The sequence below is a fragment of the Somniosus microcephalus genome, chromosome 1, assembly GCF_052327205.1.
Source record: "Somniosus microcephalus isolate GS21.2 chromosome 1, FLI_Smic_1.0, whole genome shotgun sequence".
NCBI lineage: Eukaryota > Metazoa > Chordata > Chondrichthyes > Squaliformes > Somniosidae > Somniosus > Somniosus microcephalus.
In genome coordinates, this window is record NC_140987.1 from 222,894,104 (window position 1) to 222,913,782 (window position 19,679).

Sequence of the window (19,679 nt, forward strand, 5' to 3'; positions counted from 1 at the left end):
CGACCTCATGTGTGGGAACTTATCGAAGGCCTTCTGAAAATCCAGATACACTACATCTACTGGTTCCCCTTTGCCTAATCCACTAGTTACATCCTCAAAGAACTCCAATAGGTTTGTCGAACAGGATTTCCCTTTCATAAATCCATGTTGACACTGCCCAATCTTACTATTAGTTTCTAAGTGCCCAATTATTGCATCCTTTATAATAGATTCCAGCATTTTCCCAACTACTGATGTGAGGCTAACAGGTCTGTAGTTCCCTGTTTTCTCTCTCCCTCCTTTCTTAAATAGTGGGGTTACATTTGCTATCCTCCAATCTGCAGGAACCGTTCCAGAATCTATAGAATTTTGGAAGATGACAACCAATGGCCACCTCTTTCAAAACCCTAGGATGTAGGTCATCCAGTCCTTGGGATTTATCGACTTTTAGTCCCATTCATTTTGCTAGTACTGTTTTTTTACTAATTTCTTTAAGTTCCTCGTTCTCGCCACACCCTTGGTTTTCTCTTATTTCTGGGAGGTTTTTTGTGTCGTCGTGAAGACAGAAACAAAGTATTTATTTAATTTCTCAGCCATTTCCCCATTATAAATTCTCCCATCTCTGACTGTAAAGGACCTACATTTACCTTCGCCAGTCTTTTCCTTTTCACATACCTATAGAGACTTTTACAATCCGTTTTTATATTTTTCGCTAGTTTATGCTCATTCCATTTTCCCTTTCTTTATCAATTTCTTGGTTCCCCCTTTGCTGATTTCTAAAAAGATCCCAATTGTCGGGCTGACTGCTTTTTCTGGCAACTTTATAAGCTTCCTTCTTTGACTTAATACTAGCTTTAATTTCTTTTGTTAGCCATTGTTGGATCGCTTTTCCTTTTGGGTTTTTATGCCCTAGAGGAACATATGTTTATTGCAAATTATGCATTATTTCCTTGAATGTTAGCCATTGTATGTCCACCTTTATACCTTTTAGTGTAGTCTCCCAATCTACCATGACCAACTTGTCCCTCATACCCTTGTAGTTTCCTCTGTTTAGATTGAAGACCTTAGTTTCAGATTGGACTACATCACTCTCAAACTTAATGTAAAGTTCAATCATATTATGGTCACTTGTCCCTAAAGGCCCCTTTACCACAAGATTATTGATTAGCCCTTTCTCATTACACAGTACCAGATCCAGAATAGCCTGTTCCCTGGTTGGTTCCGCTGCATACTGATCCAGGAAACCATCTCGCATGCTGAGCCACTCGTAGTGCCATGGACTTGGCTCTTGCTGCATTCCTGTGAGAAACCATCTCCCCCAGCAGTATCCAAAATGAAAAATCTGTTGGAGAGGGAGATGGACCCAGGGGACTCCTGCACTACCTTCCTAGTTCTTTTACTCTGTCTGGCAGTCACCCATTTCCTTTCTGCCTGTACACTCTTTACCTGTGGTGTGACCATCTCGTTAAACGTGCTATCCACGTAAATCTCAGCCTCGCGGATGCTCCACAGTGACTCCAGCTGCAGCTCCAGATCTGAAATGCTGATTTTGAGTAGCTGCAGCTGGAGACACTTCCTGCACACGTGTTCGCCCTGGACACCAAAAGTGTCCCTGACCTCCCATAGCACAGGAGGAGCACTCCACGCTGCCGAGCTGCCCTCCCATGTCCTTCCCTTAATTTACTCCCTTTACTTCCTCTTAAATTAAAGAATATTAAATACTCCCTGCTCCCCCACTGCCATCCCAACCTAACTAGGGTCCAAGGTCCCACTCGCTGCTGAAACCGCTCAACTCTTCCCATTTCCCAATAATACCTCCAACCTTAGGGTAATGTTGCCAATATCTTGCTGTGTATCCTGCTTGAAAAAGGCAATTGAATGCACATGTAACAAAACATAATCAAGTCCACTGATTCACAGGAAAAATGGATACAATCACTGAATTCTATCCTGAAAGTATGCACACACACATCCCAGAATATAATGTATTAAAATTGCAATTTAACTTATCCAGTAGTCAAATCAGTAGTTTTGGTTAATGTATTGTCTGTTACATGGCATATCACCCTGTGTTGTTACAAACCAGCAAGTCCTTGGACTCACTTTGAGCAATGCCAAAGGAGCTACATGAGTGATGTATTAACAACTCTGCGTTCACACATTTCAGCGCACTTCTTTTGTAAACCAGCAAGCTCAGATGCACAGGTCTTTAGCAGCTTCTTTTGAATTTGACTTATTTAAAGCTGCTTAGTCCTGGTTATTTTTTTTGAAGGTATTTACCAACCTCTTCTTCAAATCAGTAAATCCCTTTCAAGCTTTTGAACAGGAATAAGTCAAGCCAGGTAGCTATGTAGCTGGTGAGGAAAAAGAAGCACCACTATACAAGAATATTACTTGTATCATGGTTTAGCCCAGCAGTTGCAAACTGTTTGTTTTCTGATACACAGCTATATCTTTCTGTTCTGTTCTCGTTTACTTATTCTTTTGCTGTTTAATGTATTTTTTGGCAACTAAAACCCAACTCCTGTTCTAATGTAATGTTGTTCTGATAATGTTCGAAGATGATGAGGATTACGTGACAAATTCATTAGCTGAAATAAACCAAAACGGGAACTTTACTGCAATCTGAGTGTTCCATCCGAAGGCTGGCTCATGGTAACAACCCAAGTCTGTGCAGCATACTGGATTTAAATCTAGATGCACATTTGTAAATATTGTTAAGTATGCAGAGTTACTGAAAAATATTTAAAGTTTAAATACTAATTGTATATATTTATTACAGGTGAACAAAAGGTTGCAACATTAATAAAATTATTAATTTGATTTTTTTCCCCCCTTGTACCAAGCGTTCTGGATTACATTTTCGACACACAGACAATACAGTGCAGTGGCTCAGGGCAATGGAGTCGGTTGGGTTACCCAAGGTAAGCATGTTTTAGTGTAAGCACTATACCTATACTAGATAAATTCTTCCACCTGCATGCAATTCCTGTCTGTGCCACTTAATTTCCTGTTATGTTTTTGGCACACTTTTATTAAGTATAGAAGATTTAAGGGTTGATCTAATTGAGGTGTTTAAGATGATTAAAATAATTTGATCGGGTAGACGGGGAGAAACTATTTCCTCTGGTGGGGGAGAACAGAACCAGCAGGTATAACCTTAAAATTAGAGCTAGGCTGTTCAGGGATGATGTCAAGAAGCACTTCTTCAAAGAGTAGTGGAAATCTGGAATTCTCTCCTTCTCTTCCCTCCCTCCCCCCCCCCCCCCCCCCCCCAAAAAAAAAATACTGTTGAGGCTAGATCAAGTAAAAATTAAAAAACTGAGATAGATACATTTTTGTTGGGTAAGGCTATTAAGGGATACGGAACCAAGTTGGGCAAATGGAGTTAAGATGCAGATCATCCATGATCTAATTTGAATGGCGGAACTGGCTCGAGGGGTTGAATGGCCTACTTCTTTTCCTATGTTGCCAACTTTTTCCATTATAAATTCCACATTTACAATGGAAACCGTCTATGTAAAGTTGTCACACACGAATGAAACTATCTGGCTGCTGGTGGCTTTGTTCCCAGTCTATGACCAGCTTCATCGAGCCTCTCGGGAAGAAATGAAGTCTGCTGGTATTGCAGTTTTCTGCACATATGTTTTTGTTTCAAGTTTTGTGTCTACCTTTATTTACCGTTTTATTTTAATAATTTTCTGCTCTTTTATGGAGTGTTTCACCCTCCTTTTAATTTAAAACTCCTATCTGATTTTTTTTCTTGATCATTCTTTGAATCTGCCATTGTGAAATAAATGTAACTATCCGGACCGCTCTTAATCCTCCAAGCCATGGGCCTTCTCATGTTCACACCTTCCTGGTGGGACCAGTCACTCATAACACATCCTGCCACTCCACCCATCCTCCCCTTGGCCTCAGACCCTGAGAAAAGCTGCAGTCCCATAGCATGAAGGAAAGGCACACTACGGTGATATAGTGCAAAATTAAATCTACATGTTTCCTTAATAAAATGAAATTAAATGCCTGGACCCATGCTCTCCTCCCCATGCATGAATGCTCAGATGCTTAGCTTTTCTATCTATCTGTCTACTCCCCACCCCTGAGATTCATAGAGCATGATCTGTACCTGTAAGCCATTTCTAGTTCTGCATTTCTCCAGGTAATTCATTGCTTGTCCCTTCAGAATGCCCTCCAGTGCTTTCCCTACAATGGAAGTCAAGCTGACCAACCAATAGTTCCTTGCAGTGTCTCTTTTTAGACATTTCCTCCACTCATTAGGCGCAGTCCCAATTTCCCAGGATTCCCCAAAGATATATGCGAACATAGGGAAATGACCAGCTGGTCCAACAAGCCGGCTCATACTTGATAACCGGCGCATCATTACTAGATTCATCCTAACCCCCCCCCCCCCCCTCCCCCATAGCCATACCCACAAAAACATAATGGCCCAGAAATTCGGGTCTCCACGGGTGAGCACGCACGGGGTACTCGCCCGTAGGCCGAATGGAAGTGTCGGTTTCCTGCATGCAGTGCGCATGCGCGGGAAACCGGCACTTCCGATCCTCTGAACGAAGGGGTTCAGAAGTCGAACGCGCGCGCGCAGGGGAGGCTGCGTGTGCGCTTTGAACTTAGGTTTTTTTTTGCAGGTTTTCACGCGACGTTAAGCCTGTAGGATTTATACATTTTAAAAGCAGGCGTAAGGCCTGCTTTTTACAAGGTAAGTGGTCAATTAATTAAAATTAAAACATTTTTTCCACAGGTTTATTATTTTTAAATACTTTAAAGCAAGGTAAGTTTATTTTTAGCCCCGTTAGAATATAAAATTATTTTTTTCAGAAATTTAAATTATTGTTTAAAATAGTTATTTAATGTAATTTATAGTTTATTTAAAAAGTGTGTTTTTTAAAAATTTATTTGAAGGTTTACTGCTATTTTGGGGCCCGTAGTATTTATAAGTTTTGACAGGTCTTCCTGTCAATCTTATGAATGGGCTTTTCCCTCCTCCGATTGGCTGCCCATGGCTCACGTGATCCCAGGGGACGCATCGCACTAACTACGCCCCTGGGACATGCAAGCACAGCGCGCCGGCAGCTGGGCCAGGCCCCGGAGCGGAATTCCATTGGGGCCTACAGCTCAACTGCCGGCGCGCAAGGAAAGTGCAGGTCAGGGGCTTGCACCCGCGGGAAGCCCCCAACCCGAATTTCTGGGCCATTCAATTTCATTAGTTACTTCTTTAATTATTCCACATGCAATCCATCTGGGTCCAGGAGCTTGACTTCCTTTAATGTCCAATGGCCTGTCCATTACCTATTTGTCAGTTACATCTATTTTTCTTAGAATCTTATTACTTTACCTTTTTATATTACCAGTAATCCTGATCGTGTCTGCATTGGCTCTACCGACTAGTTTCTTAGCCTTTCTAACCTTATTCTTGTACTCCTCACTGTCCCTTTGGTCCTTGTGTGGCTTTTTACTTAAGGAAAACTTTTTTCTGTTCTTGCCCCCTCCACTAGTTATTGTCCGCATTAGTTTCCTTTTTTCTCTACTGCACTTCTTATCAAGTGGTATATAGTTGCGTTGCATCAACAGTAATGTAACCGGGAAAGTGTTCCACTTCTCCTCTTAAACTCTTGCCTTCAAAAAATCTACCCCTCTCCTATCAACTTATTTCTTAGTCAAATACACTTTGTGAAAATTGAGAGTTGTCTGGTACAACTGACTAGTATATAAAAATCCTTTAATAGATTTAACAAATCTTGAATTTCAAAAATATTTATTGTATTTCTTTAAAGTTTTGGCAGTCATTAAAGGAGGAAACGGTGCTGTATGAGAAGTCTAAGGATGCACACCACCACCCCCAGCCCCACAATATAAAGCCTGGTCAAACTATTTCTCCTGTCTTGAGAAATTAACAGTTGCAGGGAAAACTGATGATGACCCAGTGTGTCAAGGCTCCTAGTCAGAAGAAAAGAGTAGATCTGCAGACACTGGTGGTGGCATTGTGTTCAGCAAGAACATCATTCCTGGTCATGGATATGGATCTTTGGGTCCAACAGAAATTAAAAAAAAAAAAATAGTGCTAGCTTTTGTAGGAGAATACTTTAGATTGAAAAGTACTTGATTCCCTTCTCTCCTCCTTCCTTGCGCCCCCCCCCCCCCCCCAACCCAACAAAAAATAGTATTCCCCTTTAAGTCTAATAATGACCTTTATTCAGGGCATTGTGTTATACTGAAGCATTATTGTGGATAGGGTGGAATTGCAAATTACAGCATTTGATTTATTCTTTTGGAGAGGAAGATCTTCCCGTTATCACTGCTAAAAATGCCCACTCTGTGGCATTGCAGTATACTTGTTGAATCCTGACACAGGGGAGCATTCTTCTCTTTTAATTAAAAGAAAGAAAAGTTCTCGTTTCACAAGTTCTTTTGTAGTACATGGTGCATTCCTTAGAAGTGCCAGCTTTTAGAAGTTTACGTACTAAAGTGTCCCTTTGTAGACAAGTGAGGATCGAATGACCGATATAATACTGGCCGCCTCATCATTGCTGAGAAATTTTGAAAAGATGAGCATACATGCCATATAAATCTCGGACTGAGAGTCTTCTCAGGAACTTGCTTTTGTCCTGTTTTGCTAGGGTGCTACTACAGCACATATAATATCATTACGTTGACACTGGAAGTTCAAGAAGGTAATTTTTATTTGCCTAGAAGGTTTGAAATTTCCATTGTAATTGTTGAAAATTCTACTATAAATATATCTGGAGGAGACGCACTGAATAATAATAAATATATTTTTGACCTATTTTGTTGGTCAATGCTTAACATGCCTATGTGTGTGTGTTAATATATATTGCATCTCGTATGTAAAAAGAAAAAGATTGGTGAGGACAAATGTAGGTCCCTTACAGTCAGAAACGGGAGAATTTATAATGGGGAACAAGGAAATGGCCGAGCAATTAAACAAATACTTTGGTTCTGTTTTCACAGAAGAGGACACAAATAACTTCCCAGAAATGCTAGGGAACCAAGTGAGAAGGAGGAATTAAAGGAAATTAATATTAGTAAAAAAAAAAGTGCTGGAGAAATTAATGGGACTGAAAGCCAATAAATCCCCCAGGGCCTGATAATCTGCATCCCAGAGTACTAAAAGAGGTAGCCATGGAAATAGTGGATGCATTGGTTGTCATCTTCCAAAATTCTATAGATTATGAAACAGTTCCTGCAGATTGGAGGGTGACAAATGTAACCCCACTATTTAAAAAGGAGGGAGAGTGAAAATAGGGAACTACAGACTGGTTAGCCTAACATCAGTAGCAGGGAAAATGCTAGCCTATTATAAAGGATGTGATAACAGGATACTTAGAAAATATCAACGGAATTAGACAAAGTCAATATGGATTTATGAAAGGGAAATCGTGTTTGACAAACCTGCTGGAGTTTTGAGGATGTAACTGGTAGAATAGATAAGGGAGAATCAGTGGATGTGGTGTATTTGGATTTTCAGAAGGCCTTTTGATAAAGTCCCACAAGAGGTTCATGTGCAAAATTAAAGCACATGGGATTGGGGGTAATATATTGGCATGGATTGAAAATTGGTTAACAGACAGGAAACAGAAAGTAGGAATAAATGGGTCTTTTTCGGGGTGGCAGGCGGTGACTAGTGGGGTACCGCAGGGATCAGTGCTTGGGCCCCAGCTATTCACTATATATATCAATGATGATTTGGATGAGGGAACCAAATGTAATATTTCCAAGTTTGCTGACAACACGAAACTAGATGCGATTGTGAGTTGTGAGGAGGATGCAAAGAGGCTTCAAGGTGATTTAGACCGGTTGAGTGGGCAAATACATGGCAGATACAGTATAACGTGGATAAATGTGAAGTTATCTCCTTCGGTAGGAAAAACAGAAAGGCAGAGTATTATTTAAATTGTGATAGATTGGGAAATGTTGATGTACAAAGGGACCTGGGTGTCCTTGTACACCAATCACTGAAAGCAAACATGCAGGTGCAGCAGGCAAATGGTATGTTGGCCTTCATTGCAAGAGGATTTGAGTACAGGAGCAAGGATGTCTTATTAGTATAGTTATACAGGGCCTTGGTGAGACCACACCTGGGGTACTGTGTGCAGTTTTGGTCTCCTTACCTAAGAAAGGATGTACTTGCCATAGAGGGAGTGCAGCAAAGTTTCACCAGACTGATTTCTGGAATGGCAGGACTGTCGTATGAGGAGAGATTGGGTCAACTAGGCCTGTATTCACTAGAGTTTAGAAGAATGAGAGGGGATCTCATTGAAACGTATAAAATTCTGACAGGGCTAGACAGACTGGATGCAGGGAGGATGTTTCCCCTGGCTGGGGGGGTCAAGAACAAGGGGTCACAGTCTCAGGATATGGGGTAGGACATTTAGGACTGAGATGAGGAGAAATTTCTTCTGAGGGTGGTGAACCTGTGGAATTCTCTACCACAGAAGGCTGTGGAGGCCAAGTCACTGAATATATTTAAAAAGGAGATAGATAGATTTCTAGTCACAAAAGGCATCAAGGGGTACGGGGAGAGAGCGGGAATATGGTATTGAGATAGAGGATCAGCCATGATCATATTGAATGGCAGAGCAGGCTCGAAGGGCTGAATGGCCTACTCCTGCTCCTATTTTTCTATATGTGTATACATTATGCTCCAAGCATCATGCTTTCCTTTAGATGCGAAACAATCTTATTTTTTAAAGCGTGAAAGTCAGTCACTGACCTGAAGCTTGAGGTTTACTAGCCACTGCTATCTAGTTTATAAGCCGATATATTTATCTGGATTAGTCTCTTTGGGCCACTTCTCCACAGTCAGTACTTGAGCCGTGGCCAAAAAAGAGACCAGCTAAGTTAAGATCTAAACACCACAAGCATGCCTTTAGCCCCCACATCCCCATAATCAGCTACATGGGATTTCTGATCATTTGAATGACAACCAAGGAATGACGCAACAATAATTATTGACAAGTTATAAAAAATCATACTTCAGTTGAAACTGGTGGGAGCTTTTCATTGTGACATTTGAGCAGACTGTTTCAATCAAACCTCCAGCACTTTATTAATTAAACCTTTTGTTTTCTCTTCAGTTAATATTGTTTGGAGTGAATCATATCTCAACATTTATTGTTATGATTGTCAACACAACACAAAATTGTGAAGTCAAGTGGTTTCATTGCATTCAAATTTGTGCTTATGCAGCTATATCGCTACATCCTTGCTTGCACTTCTGCATTGCTTTCTATTCTTCTATATCTATGTTGGCTTAATACAAATGCAGTATACCCAGGATGAACTTGACAAGCTGCATAGATAGCATACTTGATAACATCATTCATCTTAAGTTCTTCAGCCCTGTCCATCGACTGCTTGTTGGGGTAGTATTTTCCAATTCTGCTGAATTAAATTATTAAACATAGTGGTTAATTTTGGTAAAGCACTACTATCAAATTTGTGTCACCTTTTAACTGGTTATCTTTCAATGATGGGCAGTTGATCCAATTTCCAGTTGGAATAAAATGGAGTTCCACTGTATAAGCTTAACTGTTTGGGTCTATGGATTTTGTTTGCTTCACGGTGTAGTTCCATAACCGTTCTATCCTACTTAATAGCACATTATTCAGCAATGCGTTAGTATATAATATCATTGTGACCTGGTATTGTCACTGTATACAGGTAGAAAGAGGTAGAACTAACTTTGTGTTTAAATATAATTTGCGCTCTGTATAAATTTACAGCTGAGGCAGGGGGAGGACTAAGATGGTTGCCCATCTCTGACGTGTCTGGTTTTCAGAAGGTGGCTTTTGTTTTCAGCTTCCATACAGCATTAATTAAACCAGGAAGGCCTTGTTTGGATGATATGAACAACACTTAGTGGGTCATTCAATCAGGAACTGAGACTGTCAAAGCAAGCAATAAACCATTAATATGCATTCTAGGCAGCTCATAGTCTAACTGATCATTTCAGCTCGAGGCCTGTGAGACAAGCAGAACCATGAAAGTGTGAGGACCAGAGAATTGAAAGCGAGAGCGCTAGAGTGTTGCACTCTATTTGTAATGAGATTCTCTCCATTTATTGCTAGTAGAGCAGTTTGTAGATTTAAAAGACCTGATAGTTTCTGTTGTCATTGCACATGAGCTTGGGTTGTTCTGTATTTTTTAATTTCTCTAAATAAATCTGGTTAGTGAATTTGAACCCAGCTTGAGCGTGGTATGTTGATCAGATCATATTCCAGAGTGGCTTGGAGAGAAATGAAGTGCATGAGCATTAACAATCTAGGATTACCAGAGTCCTAGTGGGTGTGAGGTCACTGCAGGAACTATGAACCACCAGACTGCAGCTGCTGGCCCATGGTGGACACAAGGTATGGTTACAGGAAGTACAGCGAGACCATTGTAAAAGGGAACTGTTGTGTATGTAACCGTTTACCTTTAAGGGAACTATAGAATGTAACCGTTCGCCTTTAAGAGCACTACTTTAGGGTGGCACTATCTATTGGCTCATGTATACTGTAATACCAATAGTGACCACACCAGTATATAAGGGTTGTGATACGTTAACTAGGGCAGAATCGCCCGAGCCTCTGAATAGTAAAGACGTGTTTTATTTTGTTAACAGTGGAGTCTGTGATTATTTATAATACAACCCACAGACTTAACATTGGCGACGAGTCAGGATTCGAACCCTGCGGCAGTTGTTCCACGGCGGCTTCGTCCGAAGACAGGACGTTGAAGAGAGGTTTCAATCCTCACCAGTCTGGAACCGACAGGCTGGAAGCGACAGGCATTAGGACCCTGAAGCCTCCATAACCTCGTGGGTAAGCCGCAGCGTTGGCTGCAAAGACAGTGCCACCGATCGGTAGATAAGGGCGATCGCAATCCCTGATAAGAGCCGCGGTGAAACGCGCGAGCGGGTAAGCCAGAGCCCGGGAGGGAGCGAGCAAGATCCGCGCGAGCGGGTGAGCCAGAGGCCGGGGCCCGCTTTCAAGTGCGAGGCGCAGCCGGGCCATCGATCGCATCCGCTGATAAGAGCCGCACTCGGGCTGAAAGTCAGCGTCGGGGAACGGGTGATAACCGCCATTGAAGTGGGCGGAGAGCGCCGAGAAGCGCGGGGAAAACCGCCATCGAAGTGGGCGGGGAGAGCGAGAAGCGCGGGAAAGCCGCCATTTTTCGCGGGGAAACCGCTGAAGAAGGAAGAAGCGGGAAACCGCCATCTTGGAAATTATTAAGAATTTCAGGAAAGTAATAAGATTTTTCAGAAAGGCTGGTGTGTTCTCAAGAAGAGAGGGAAAATAAGTATAAGTACAGCAATACTTGTGGTGTTCTCAAGAAGAGAGAAGAAAATTAATAATAAGTAAAGTAATACTTGTACTGTACTCGAAAAGAGAAGAAGATGCCTAAGCGAGGAAATATTAATGACTTTAATGCTGAAATAGAAGACTGGGCCACGTATGTGGAACGCATAGAAATATATTGCGTAGCCAACGACATTGAGGATGACGACAAGGCAATAACTTTGTTAAATTCGATGGGAGCAAAAACATACGGGCTTTTGAAACATCTAATAGCACCAGTTAAACCAGTGGACCAGACCTTCGAAGAGATCGTAGCAGTGCTGAAGGATCACTTGAACCCCACACCGTTGATGCTGGCTGAACGATTTAAATTTTACGCCAGAACCCAGAGGCACGATGAAAGCAATGCGGAATACTTAGTCGAACTGCGTAAGCTAGCGAAATACTGCCAGTTTGGAGGGAATTTGACAGAGGCGCTGCGGGACAAGTTCGTATGCGGCTTGGCCAAAGAAGGAACGCAGAAGCGACTCCTGGAGGAAAACGACCTCACACTGGACAGGGCTGTCCTCATAGCTTCATCGCACGAAGCCGCAGTGAAAGGAACGGCGGAAATGCAGCTAAAGGCGGCGGCACTCGGGGTGGACCAAATGACTGCAAGCATTTCCAAATGCTACCGTTGTGGAAAGACAACGCACGACCAGAATCAGTGCGGGTTTAAGAATCAAGAGTGCAGGAAATGTGGCAAACTGGGTCACATCGCGAAGGTATGCAGGTCCAGAAAGAAGACCAACAAACAAAGGAAGCCACCACCACAAGAAAAGTACAACAAGGTGCATCAGGTGGCTGAAAAGAGTTCAGACGAACAAAATTCAGACTCAGACCCAAACAGCCAGGAGTTGGATAGTCTGAGAATCCACAATGTGGGTAAAGTAACTGATCTACAGACGATCTGGGTCACACTAAAAATAGCTGGAGTCCAAGTACGAATGGAGCTGGACACGGGATCAGCTGTATCAGTCATCAACCAAAAGGACTACCACCGACTATTCTCTCACATACCCTTAAGAAATACCAAGTTCGTATTACAGACATACACGGGGCATCGCGTATACCCCATGGGGAAAATAAGAGTCAAGGTGAGAGATAGGGGTAAAGTACACCCAAGAATGGATTTGTACGTACTACCTGAGGGAGGACCACCACTTCTAGGACGGGAGTGGATCAAGAAAATAGACATGGAATGGCACTACCGACAAGCAATGACGAGTGAGGACTCGGTGCAGACAAGCAGCTCAGACTCTGAGCCGGAAGACGATAAGTCCAGCTTATGTATGAAAAACAAGGTTAACATTAACTCACAGACTAAGGTTGGAAAATCGATGGCGTGCATAAAGACAGAGAATTCTGAGTCTGTTCAAGCTACAGACATATGCATTACGGAGGAACACCGGGCTCGAACTCAACGCTATTTCAAAGTACAACAACAATTAGAACAATTAAGTTACCGCCTCGTACAAGAGATGAAAACAATGAAAAAGTTCTATGACACCGAATGGGAGAGTCTGGAAAGACAACAGAACCTACTGGCTCAAGCAGAGAGCGACCATAGAGCCATCGTGACCAATTACCGATCACATCTCCCTGATGATGTTCAGGGGTTAGAATATTTGCATGATCTAGAGATACAGCAGAAGGGCAAATCACGCTGCACTGAGGATTTTGTTCTGCAATTAGAGACGGAGCTAGTGCAGGCAAAGTTAAGAGAAGTTGAATCACAGGGTGCTCTTGAGATGCAGAAACAAATCTTGGACATGGAAAAGAGAAACGCTTCTTTACCTGATGAGAATAATGTGGCCATGTTGCAAGAGGAGCTTATAGGGGCGAAACTGAAAGAAGCTAAGCAAAGGATGTTGGAACTTGAAACGCAGAACCAAATCAGCGGTAATCAGCTATGTCAAGCAGAGAAGGAGTGCAAGGGTCTACATGAGAAGGTGCAATATCTCTCAGCCCAAAATAAGGGACTACTCACTCAGTTAAATGAAAGTAAACGGGAAATGGCTGAGATGGACTGCAAGAATAAAGAAGAGTTGATGGCAGTGAGACTTCGAGAGGCAGATAGCATAGCAGCCTTGGCTGAACTCCAACAGGAAATTGCGAAAGAAACAAATGAAGAGGAATCTTCAGGAAGCCAGGATTTTATTCCAGTTCTTCTCTACGACTCCTTACAAGCAGAGTGCGAGAAGTTGAAAAAACAGTATGAACAGGCCCAGACTACAATTCTGGAGGGGGTTAACTCAGCAACCTCCGAAAAGCTAGTTTCGTTGGAAGTATATGAGCAACTAAAGGTTGAACATGAGCAAGAAGTCCAAAGGCTGCAGGAAATTCTTGAGGAGCTCAGGGCCAAGACAGACTCATCGGTAGAAGTTCCATACATAGATGAGGATGTAGAGGTGAAAGACATGGCAGAACTCATAAAAATATGGAAGGAAGCCCAAGACAAATATGAGGCGGCAATTACCGAGGTTGACCGACTTGAAGAACAGTTTCAACTGGGAATGGGCCCTGAACATGAGCTAGAGAGCATCGAGGCGCAACTTCTCCAAGCACTGGAAGCCAAAGTACAAGAGGAAGAGAAGATGAAAGCATTGGAGAAAATGATGGATGAAATGGAGGAGTACGCTGAATTACGTCCAGGGGAACAGGAGAATGGGGAAACAGCTACTTCAGTAGAAGGATTAAATAGCCTGATAACGAAATCCCTGAAGGAAGGGAAAGGATTGAACGCACAAATGAGGCCAGGAGGGAAGGAAGGGCAGACATCTGAGGAAGAGCAGGATGAATATGATTGCTTGAAGAAGGGTTTTGACCTGTTGAGTGACACCGAATGTTATGAGGATGTGGTCTGCCCAAATTGTGATGGGAACTCCCAAAGTGCTGAAATCCTGAGGAAGCACTTAAGGTCTAAGGAACATAGAGAGTTGGTGGCGCTACAGATGGCAGCCGGGAAAAGAGCTCGGAGAGTTTCAAAAAGGCAGAAAAGAAAAAGAAGCAGCAGAAAATAATAACTGTTTAAAATATTATTACTTCTACTACCTCAGTCCGAACACTACGAAAGGTGCTAAATTTGTAAAAAAAAAATCCAGGGACATTATCAAGACAGCCAGTGGGTTGTATAAGTCCGCACTGCTGGTTCAACAGGACGAAAGTACAAGCTGTTTTTAAAAAAAAAAAAAAAAAAAGCTATGGAGGATGCTGTCTGGAACGAATTAATACCAGAGACTGAATTTATGAACTGTTCCCACAGAGACTGAACCTGTAAACTGATTCCACTGAGAGTATGTTTGTAAACTGTTATATGACGTTGACTCCATTGAGAGTATATCTGTAAATTGTTATATGACGTTGACTCCATCGAGAGTATATCTGCAAACTGTTTATATAAAGTTGAAGATTGTATGTTTAACGGGATTCTGTAAGTAATAAGCTAGGAAGGGAGGAGTGTTGTGTATGTAACCGTTTACCTTTAAGGGAACTATAGAATGTAACCGTTCGCCTTTAAGAGCACTACTTTAGGGTGGCACTATCTATTGGCTCATGTATACTGTAATACCGATAGTGACCACACCAGTATATAAGGGTTGTGATACGTTAACTAGGGCAGAATCGCCCGAGCCTCTGAATAGTAAAGACGTGTTTTATTTTGTTAACAGTGGAGTCTGTGATTATTTATAATACAACCCACAGACTTAACAGGAACAGCTCATTAAAATACCCTGAAATTACATCACATTGATGGCAGAGAGTTGTGCTTCCATCACAATTATGCCAACTTTTCCTGTCATGTGGATGAGATGACATCCTGTCGACTTTGTTTTGAATGAATACTCCAAACTATGTGTTCTTCTAAACAGATGTACCAGGAATTTAAAAAAAAACTCCAATTCATTCTTTTTCCTCTACCGCTAAAAATGACTGTTTACAGTATGTCTACATCCTTTAAAATGGTGCTGAAAACAGTCGGTGGTTAATCTGCCAATGCTGTGTGATTGCTTCCTTTGTCTCCCATTGAGGGTTGGAGCAGTTTTTTCTCTCTTTGCAACCAATGTGCACATTAGTTATTTCTAATTCAATGCAGTACAAATTAATTTCTACTGCCCCAGCAATATGACTTAATCTCCACGTTCAGGGGAATGCTTCCTACTGCTCAAACATGATCTTTTTATTTTTCCCTTGCAGTTATTCTTACGGTCTTTCTAAGTGAGATTTCCTAAAAAGGGCTTGTCTTGTAGAATTGTACATCCCAGTTTTGGATCCATGCTAGCTAAGCTCTACTTCAACTTGTGTTCAGAAAAAATAGACTCTTAGCTTATCCAGCATCTCTTGGCTTGAACTGACCAAGGGCCCAGAGCTGACCGGTCCTTTTTATGTTATCTTGGTAACAAATAATTTTATTCATCTGTTTAATTTTCTCCAAAGGATGTTGAGGCCAACTTATTTTGGAGTCTGCACAGCAACATTAACATCTTCTCCGATGTTGACAAAGTACTAGAAATATGCAACACATCTGATTTCATTTCAGATTTCTAGAATTTGCAGGTTTTTGACTTTTTAATCCAGTAGAAGTCTGCACCACTACCCTATTTGCAATTGGCTAACTCCACACAGACCACAGGGATCAAAGCCGGAATCCCCCTGGTCTCTCTGATTTCTGTATTGCACCACAGACGTTTACCCACCTGTGCTTTTTAAACTGCCCGTTTCCCCTACTGATGGATGTCAGAGTGATATTTGTGAATTCAGTGATCTTTTATAGTGACCCTCGATAATGTATTTCTTGGCATACAGCTTATTTACAAAGAAAGTTAATTACGTTCTTTTCAAAAAATGCATTATCTCGCACATGTCCACATTAAATTGAATCTGCCCACTGTCTATCATTCAGCTAACTGTCTGGGTCCTCCTGTAACCTTTTACAATCCATTGGTATTTGCCAAACCCCCTACTTTTGATGTTTGGAAATATTTTCAGTCTCCCAATGGCATTGCGCATATTCATTTAAGACCAATTTGAATTTTTCAGGTCAAGCAGTATTATATTGTGGGCATAATGGAACCAGTGTGGGGAGGGAGAAGACAAGGTGAGAGAGAGAAAAGGGCATCGAGTGGGGGAGGAGAAATACAACTAGATGGACGGGGAATGCATTCATAAGGGTGTTACTGTAAAAGGGGGATCGAAGTGGGTTCGGGAAAGCGGGTGGGGTGTGGGGATGGAATTTGGGGAGCAGAACGATTAGCAGCCAGTTCTTGGGTTGGACCAGGGTTGGGTTGGGAGGATGAAATACTGCTCAGTTGAGGAGGGTTCAAATGATGAAGCCTTTCTCATTACGAAGATGTAAGTGGCGGGGGCTGGGGTCAAGATTTCATTCCGTGGTGGGGGACAAACCTTTGCTCTCGGGAGGAGTGTTGAGGACCAAGATCTTGTTCAGTGAGGGAGGGACAGCAGGCACAAGGTTGCTTCTCCTCTGGGCTGCAGCAAAGCTCTGGTTCTCATCAGTTCTATTTAACTTTATGATTATCTCTCTTTTTAACATATTTGGTTCAATTTTAAACTGATTATGGGGTTAAAAGTTGGTTATTGGCTGTTTTTGGGTGCCCTGGGCCTCACTTATTATTTGGGTGAGCTGCCGGTGCCTATCGCGCCTCCACAGGCAGCTCAGCCATTTTAAAAGATGAATGTCGGGCCACTTCCCTCGCCAGCAGCGATCCTCCAGAGAGTCCCGGGATGGGACCGCGCTGCAATGGGGGAGCGCTCCTCCTCCTGGCTCCGCAAAAAAACTCGTGAAAATTTTTGTCAGTGGCCGCTGCTTAGACCGCAGCAGGTGCTGAAGAAGCCCTACGCTTGGTCCGCTTGTCACAGTTCAATTTATGCGAGGGCCTATCGCAGGCAATAAGCCCCTCATGCTCAAATAGTGTGTCAGCACTCAATGTCTGAGTCATCTATGAAGAATGATCAAGTGGGAAAGGTGCCAGAGGATTGATAACACCTATGGAGCTGTACTCCAGTATGAATTTGTGCCTTTGGGAGTGTAGATGGGAAAAGTACTAAATCTAAAACTGCCCAGTTGGGAGATTCTGATGTGGTCACTTGCTGTTTAAACCCAGTTCTCTTAATTTTAGTTAATATCTAGAGGATAAACTTGTAATTCCAAACAATTGTACAGATGTGTATCTGTAAAGTTTCTGAGCATTTATTTAAACCGACCTGATCTTTTGCATGGGATGCCTGATGAGCTGTCTCAAAATTACATGTTTTTAAAAAAAATTGAACGCTCAAACCTGGGTTTGTGTGTGGAATTTCCGGGAATTGATTTGTGGCCATTCATCATTGTAATCCTAGCTGAACAGTTTGGCTTTTTAACATGTAGTTGTGTAACTATTATTTACTATATGGTTAAGGTTAGAAGTTCACCAGGAGTTCAGTCTCACCATATTTTAATATGCCGCTTTCTTGATCTTGAGCTCGGAGTGCACTTTGGCAAGTTTCCTTGGTAATGTGGCATATGGCCAGTGCTACTTGTGTACCTACTGCTTAGCTCTGACAGTTGTTGCACTGCTTTCATTTGACCTCTAGAGGTTATACGGCTGAATGGCCCGCTGCAGGATTTGTAGTTTAAAATCTTGACGATAAGTCAAGTTTATCTGCCAGCTAAGCTACTCCAACTATGGAAAATATTGTAAGATTTTATAAATATGCAGCAACTTTGCCAAATACACTTGGTTTTTAATCATACTTTCAAGAAAAGCTATGCCCCACCCAAGGAAAACTCTAGAATACATATGACCCATATTATACTCGCCTTCAAAATCATTTGATGCCAGCACTGGGTACACAGTGGATAAAAAAATTCTCTCTCCCAGCTTAATCATCCCTTCACTCATTAAAAGGGCACAAAAAGTTGGAAACAAATTGGCAAACCCTTTCCAGCACTTTTAGATCTGGCATTCAATTTAGTGAGACAAAATGGATAACAGTTTGGTACAGCCGAATGCAGTGCATCGGTTAGAATTCTGTTTGGATCTGGTACCATTTTAAAAGGAATGAAATGTGTTCAAAATGCTGTTATTTTGAGTAGCCTAGCCTATTAAGCAGCTAAAATGGATGGTGCAGTGATTTACGGTGCCATCCTTTCACCATGGGGATTTAGATCTAGCCGACATGTGGGAGCAGTCTCCCTTTCCTGGTCATTGTGAGAATCGTGCATAAAGTGAGTTAGGGCACTGTTGTCTTCGCTTCTTGAGGGTATGGGTCCGCGGTATTGAACTTCCTTTACTTTGGTGATGGATAATCTACACCACTAAGACAGCTGATGTGGAATTTGAAATGGTGCAGCAATGGGTATGCTATTGAGATTAGGTTATAGGGTAAAGGAAGTCTGGTGGGAGTACGTTTTGTTTAAAATACTCCTTCATTGCAAATTTTAAAAAATATTGAAGCAGTCATGCTGTTTTTAAAAAAATATTTGTTTTTAATCTTGTTGACTGACCCCTCCATGGATGTCTGTGCTAGCTGGCTCTGTGGAAACATATGTTGCATACCTAGCCTGTAGTGTGTTCTCCGAGGTTGTGTGCCTGTGGATTAACTCTCGGGTAGGTCTGAAACCACTAGCTCTGTTGCAATCAGTGGAGCCATTGCAGGATGCATCCCCCAATCATTGATGTAATTGGAGTAGACTTGTTTCAAGGAGCACAGTAGGCTAGGCCTCTGGCAAACCTAACTCCAGTAATTGCTTTGGCTACTTCTGCTCCCTTGCTATGTCTGATTAGCCAGCCTCTGGCCAGTGACTGTCCTCTCATTGCATGTATTTTTGATACTGCAGCATTTTGTTCTGCTTCCAGACTCCTGTAATAGCCTTATTGTTACTATCACTCGTTTTGTTGTGGTTCTATATTTAAATGGACAAAACTATTAAACAAAAATCGTGATATACCTATCAATTCCTCCAATAAAAGGCGAAGAGTTACGAAGGTGACTAAAGGTTTTTATTGACTAAATAACAGAGCCCACTCTCGTGGGTGATCCGATCCAAGCAGGAGGAATACCAGCCAGTCGCTCACCTTTATACCTGGCCTGGTGGGTGGAGCCAAGGCGGAGTCGGCAGTGGTCATCCCAGGTATAGCAGTGTGGCAAGAGGCGACCTCGTACTGTGATACAATAGTGGTCAGTGATACAGTTATAACGAACAGTGGTGAACAGTGCTAACTACTAACAGTGATACGATAGTGAACGTGGTTTACCACATTCACCCCTTGTTTAGAATTAAGTCCGGCGGGGTGAAGTGTACTACCAATTCTGGTAGGTCAGTCTGTCCGGAGGCTTCGT

At 42.2% G+C, this 19,679-nt stretch overlaps 1 protein-coding gene across 3 annotated transcripts in view; it reads left to right on the forward strand.

Moving 5' to 3' along the window:
• iqgap2 (IQ motif containing GTPase activating protein 2) overlaps window positions 1-19,679 on the forward strand; it is a 385,400-nt gene that overhangs the window by 164,506 nt on the left and 201,215 nt on the right. For 2 of the 3 annotated variants that reach the window (XM_085990677.1, XM_085990687.1), the window contains one exon: window positions 2,826-2,903. In XM_085990677.1, coding sequence (XP_085846803.1) covers window positions 2,826-2,903 — 78 coding nt within the window. Of the gene's footprint in view, window positions 1-1,892; window positions 2,635-2,825; window positions 2,904-19,679 lie in introns of those variants that run through there. The other variant, XM_085990695.1, reaches the window with a different exon arrangement.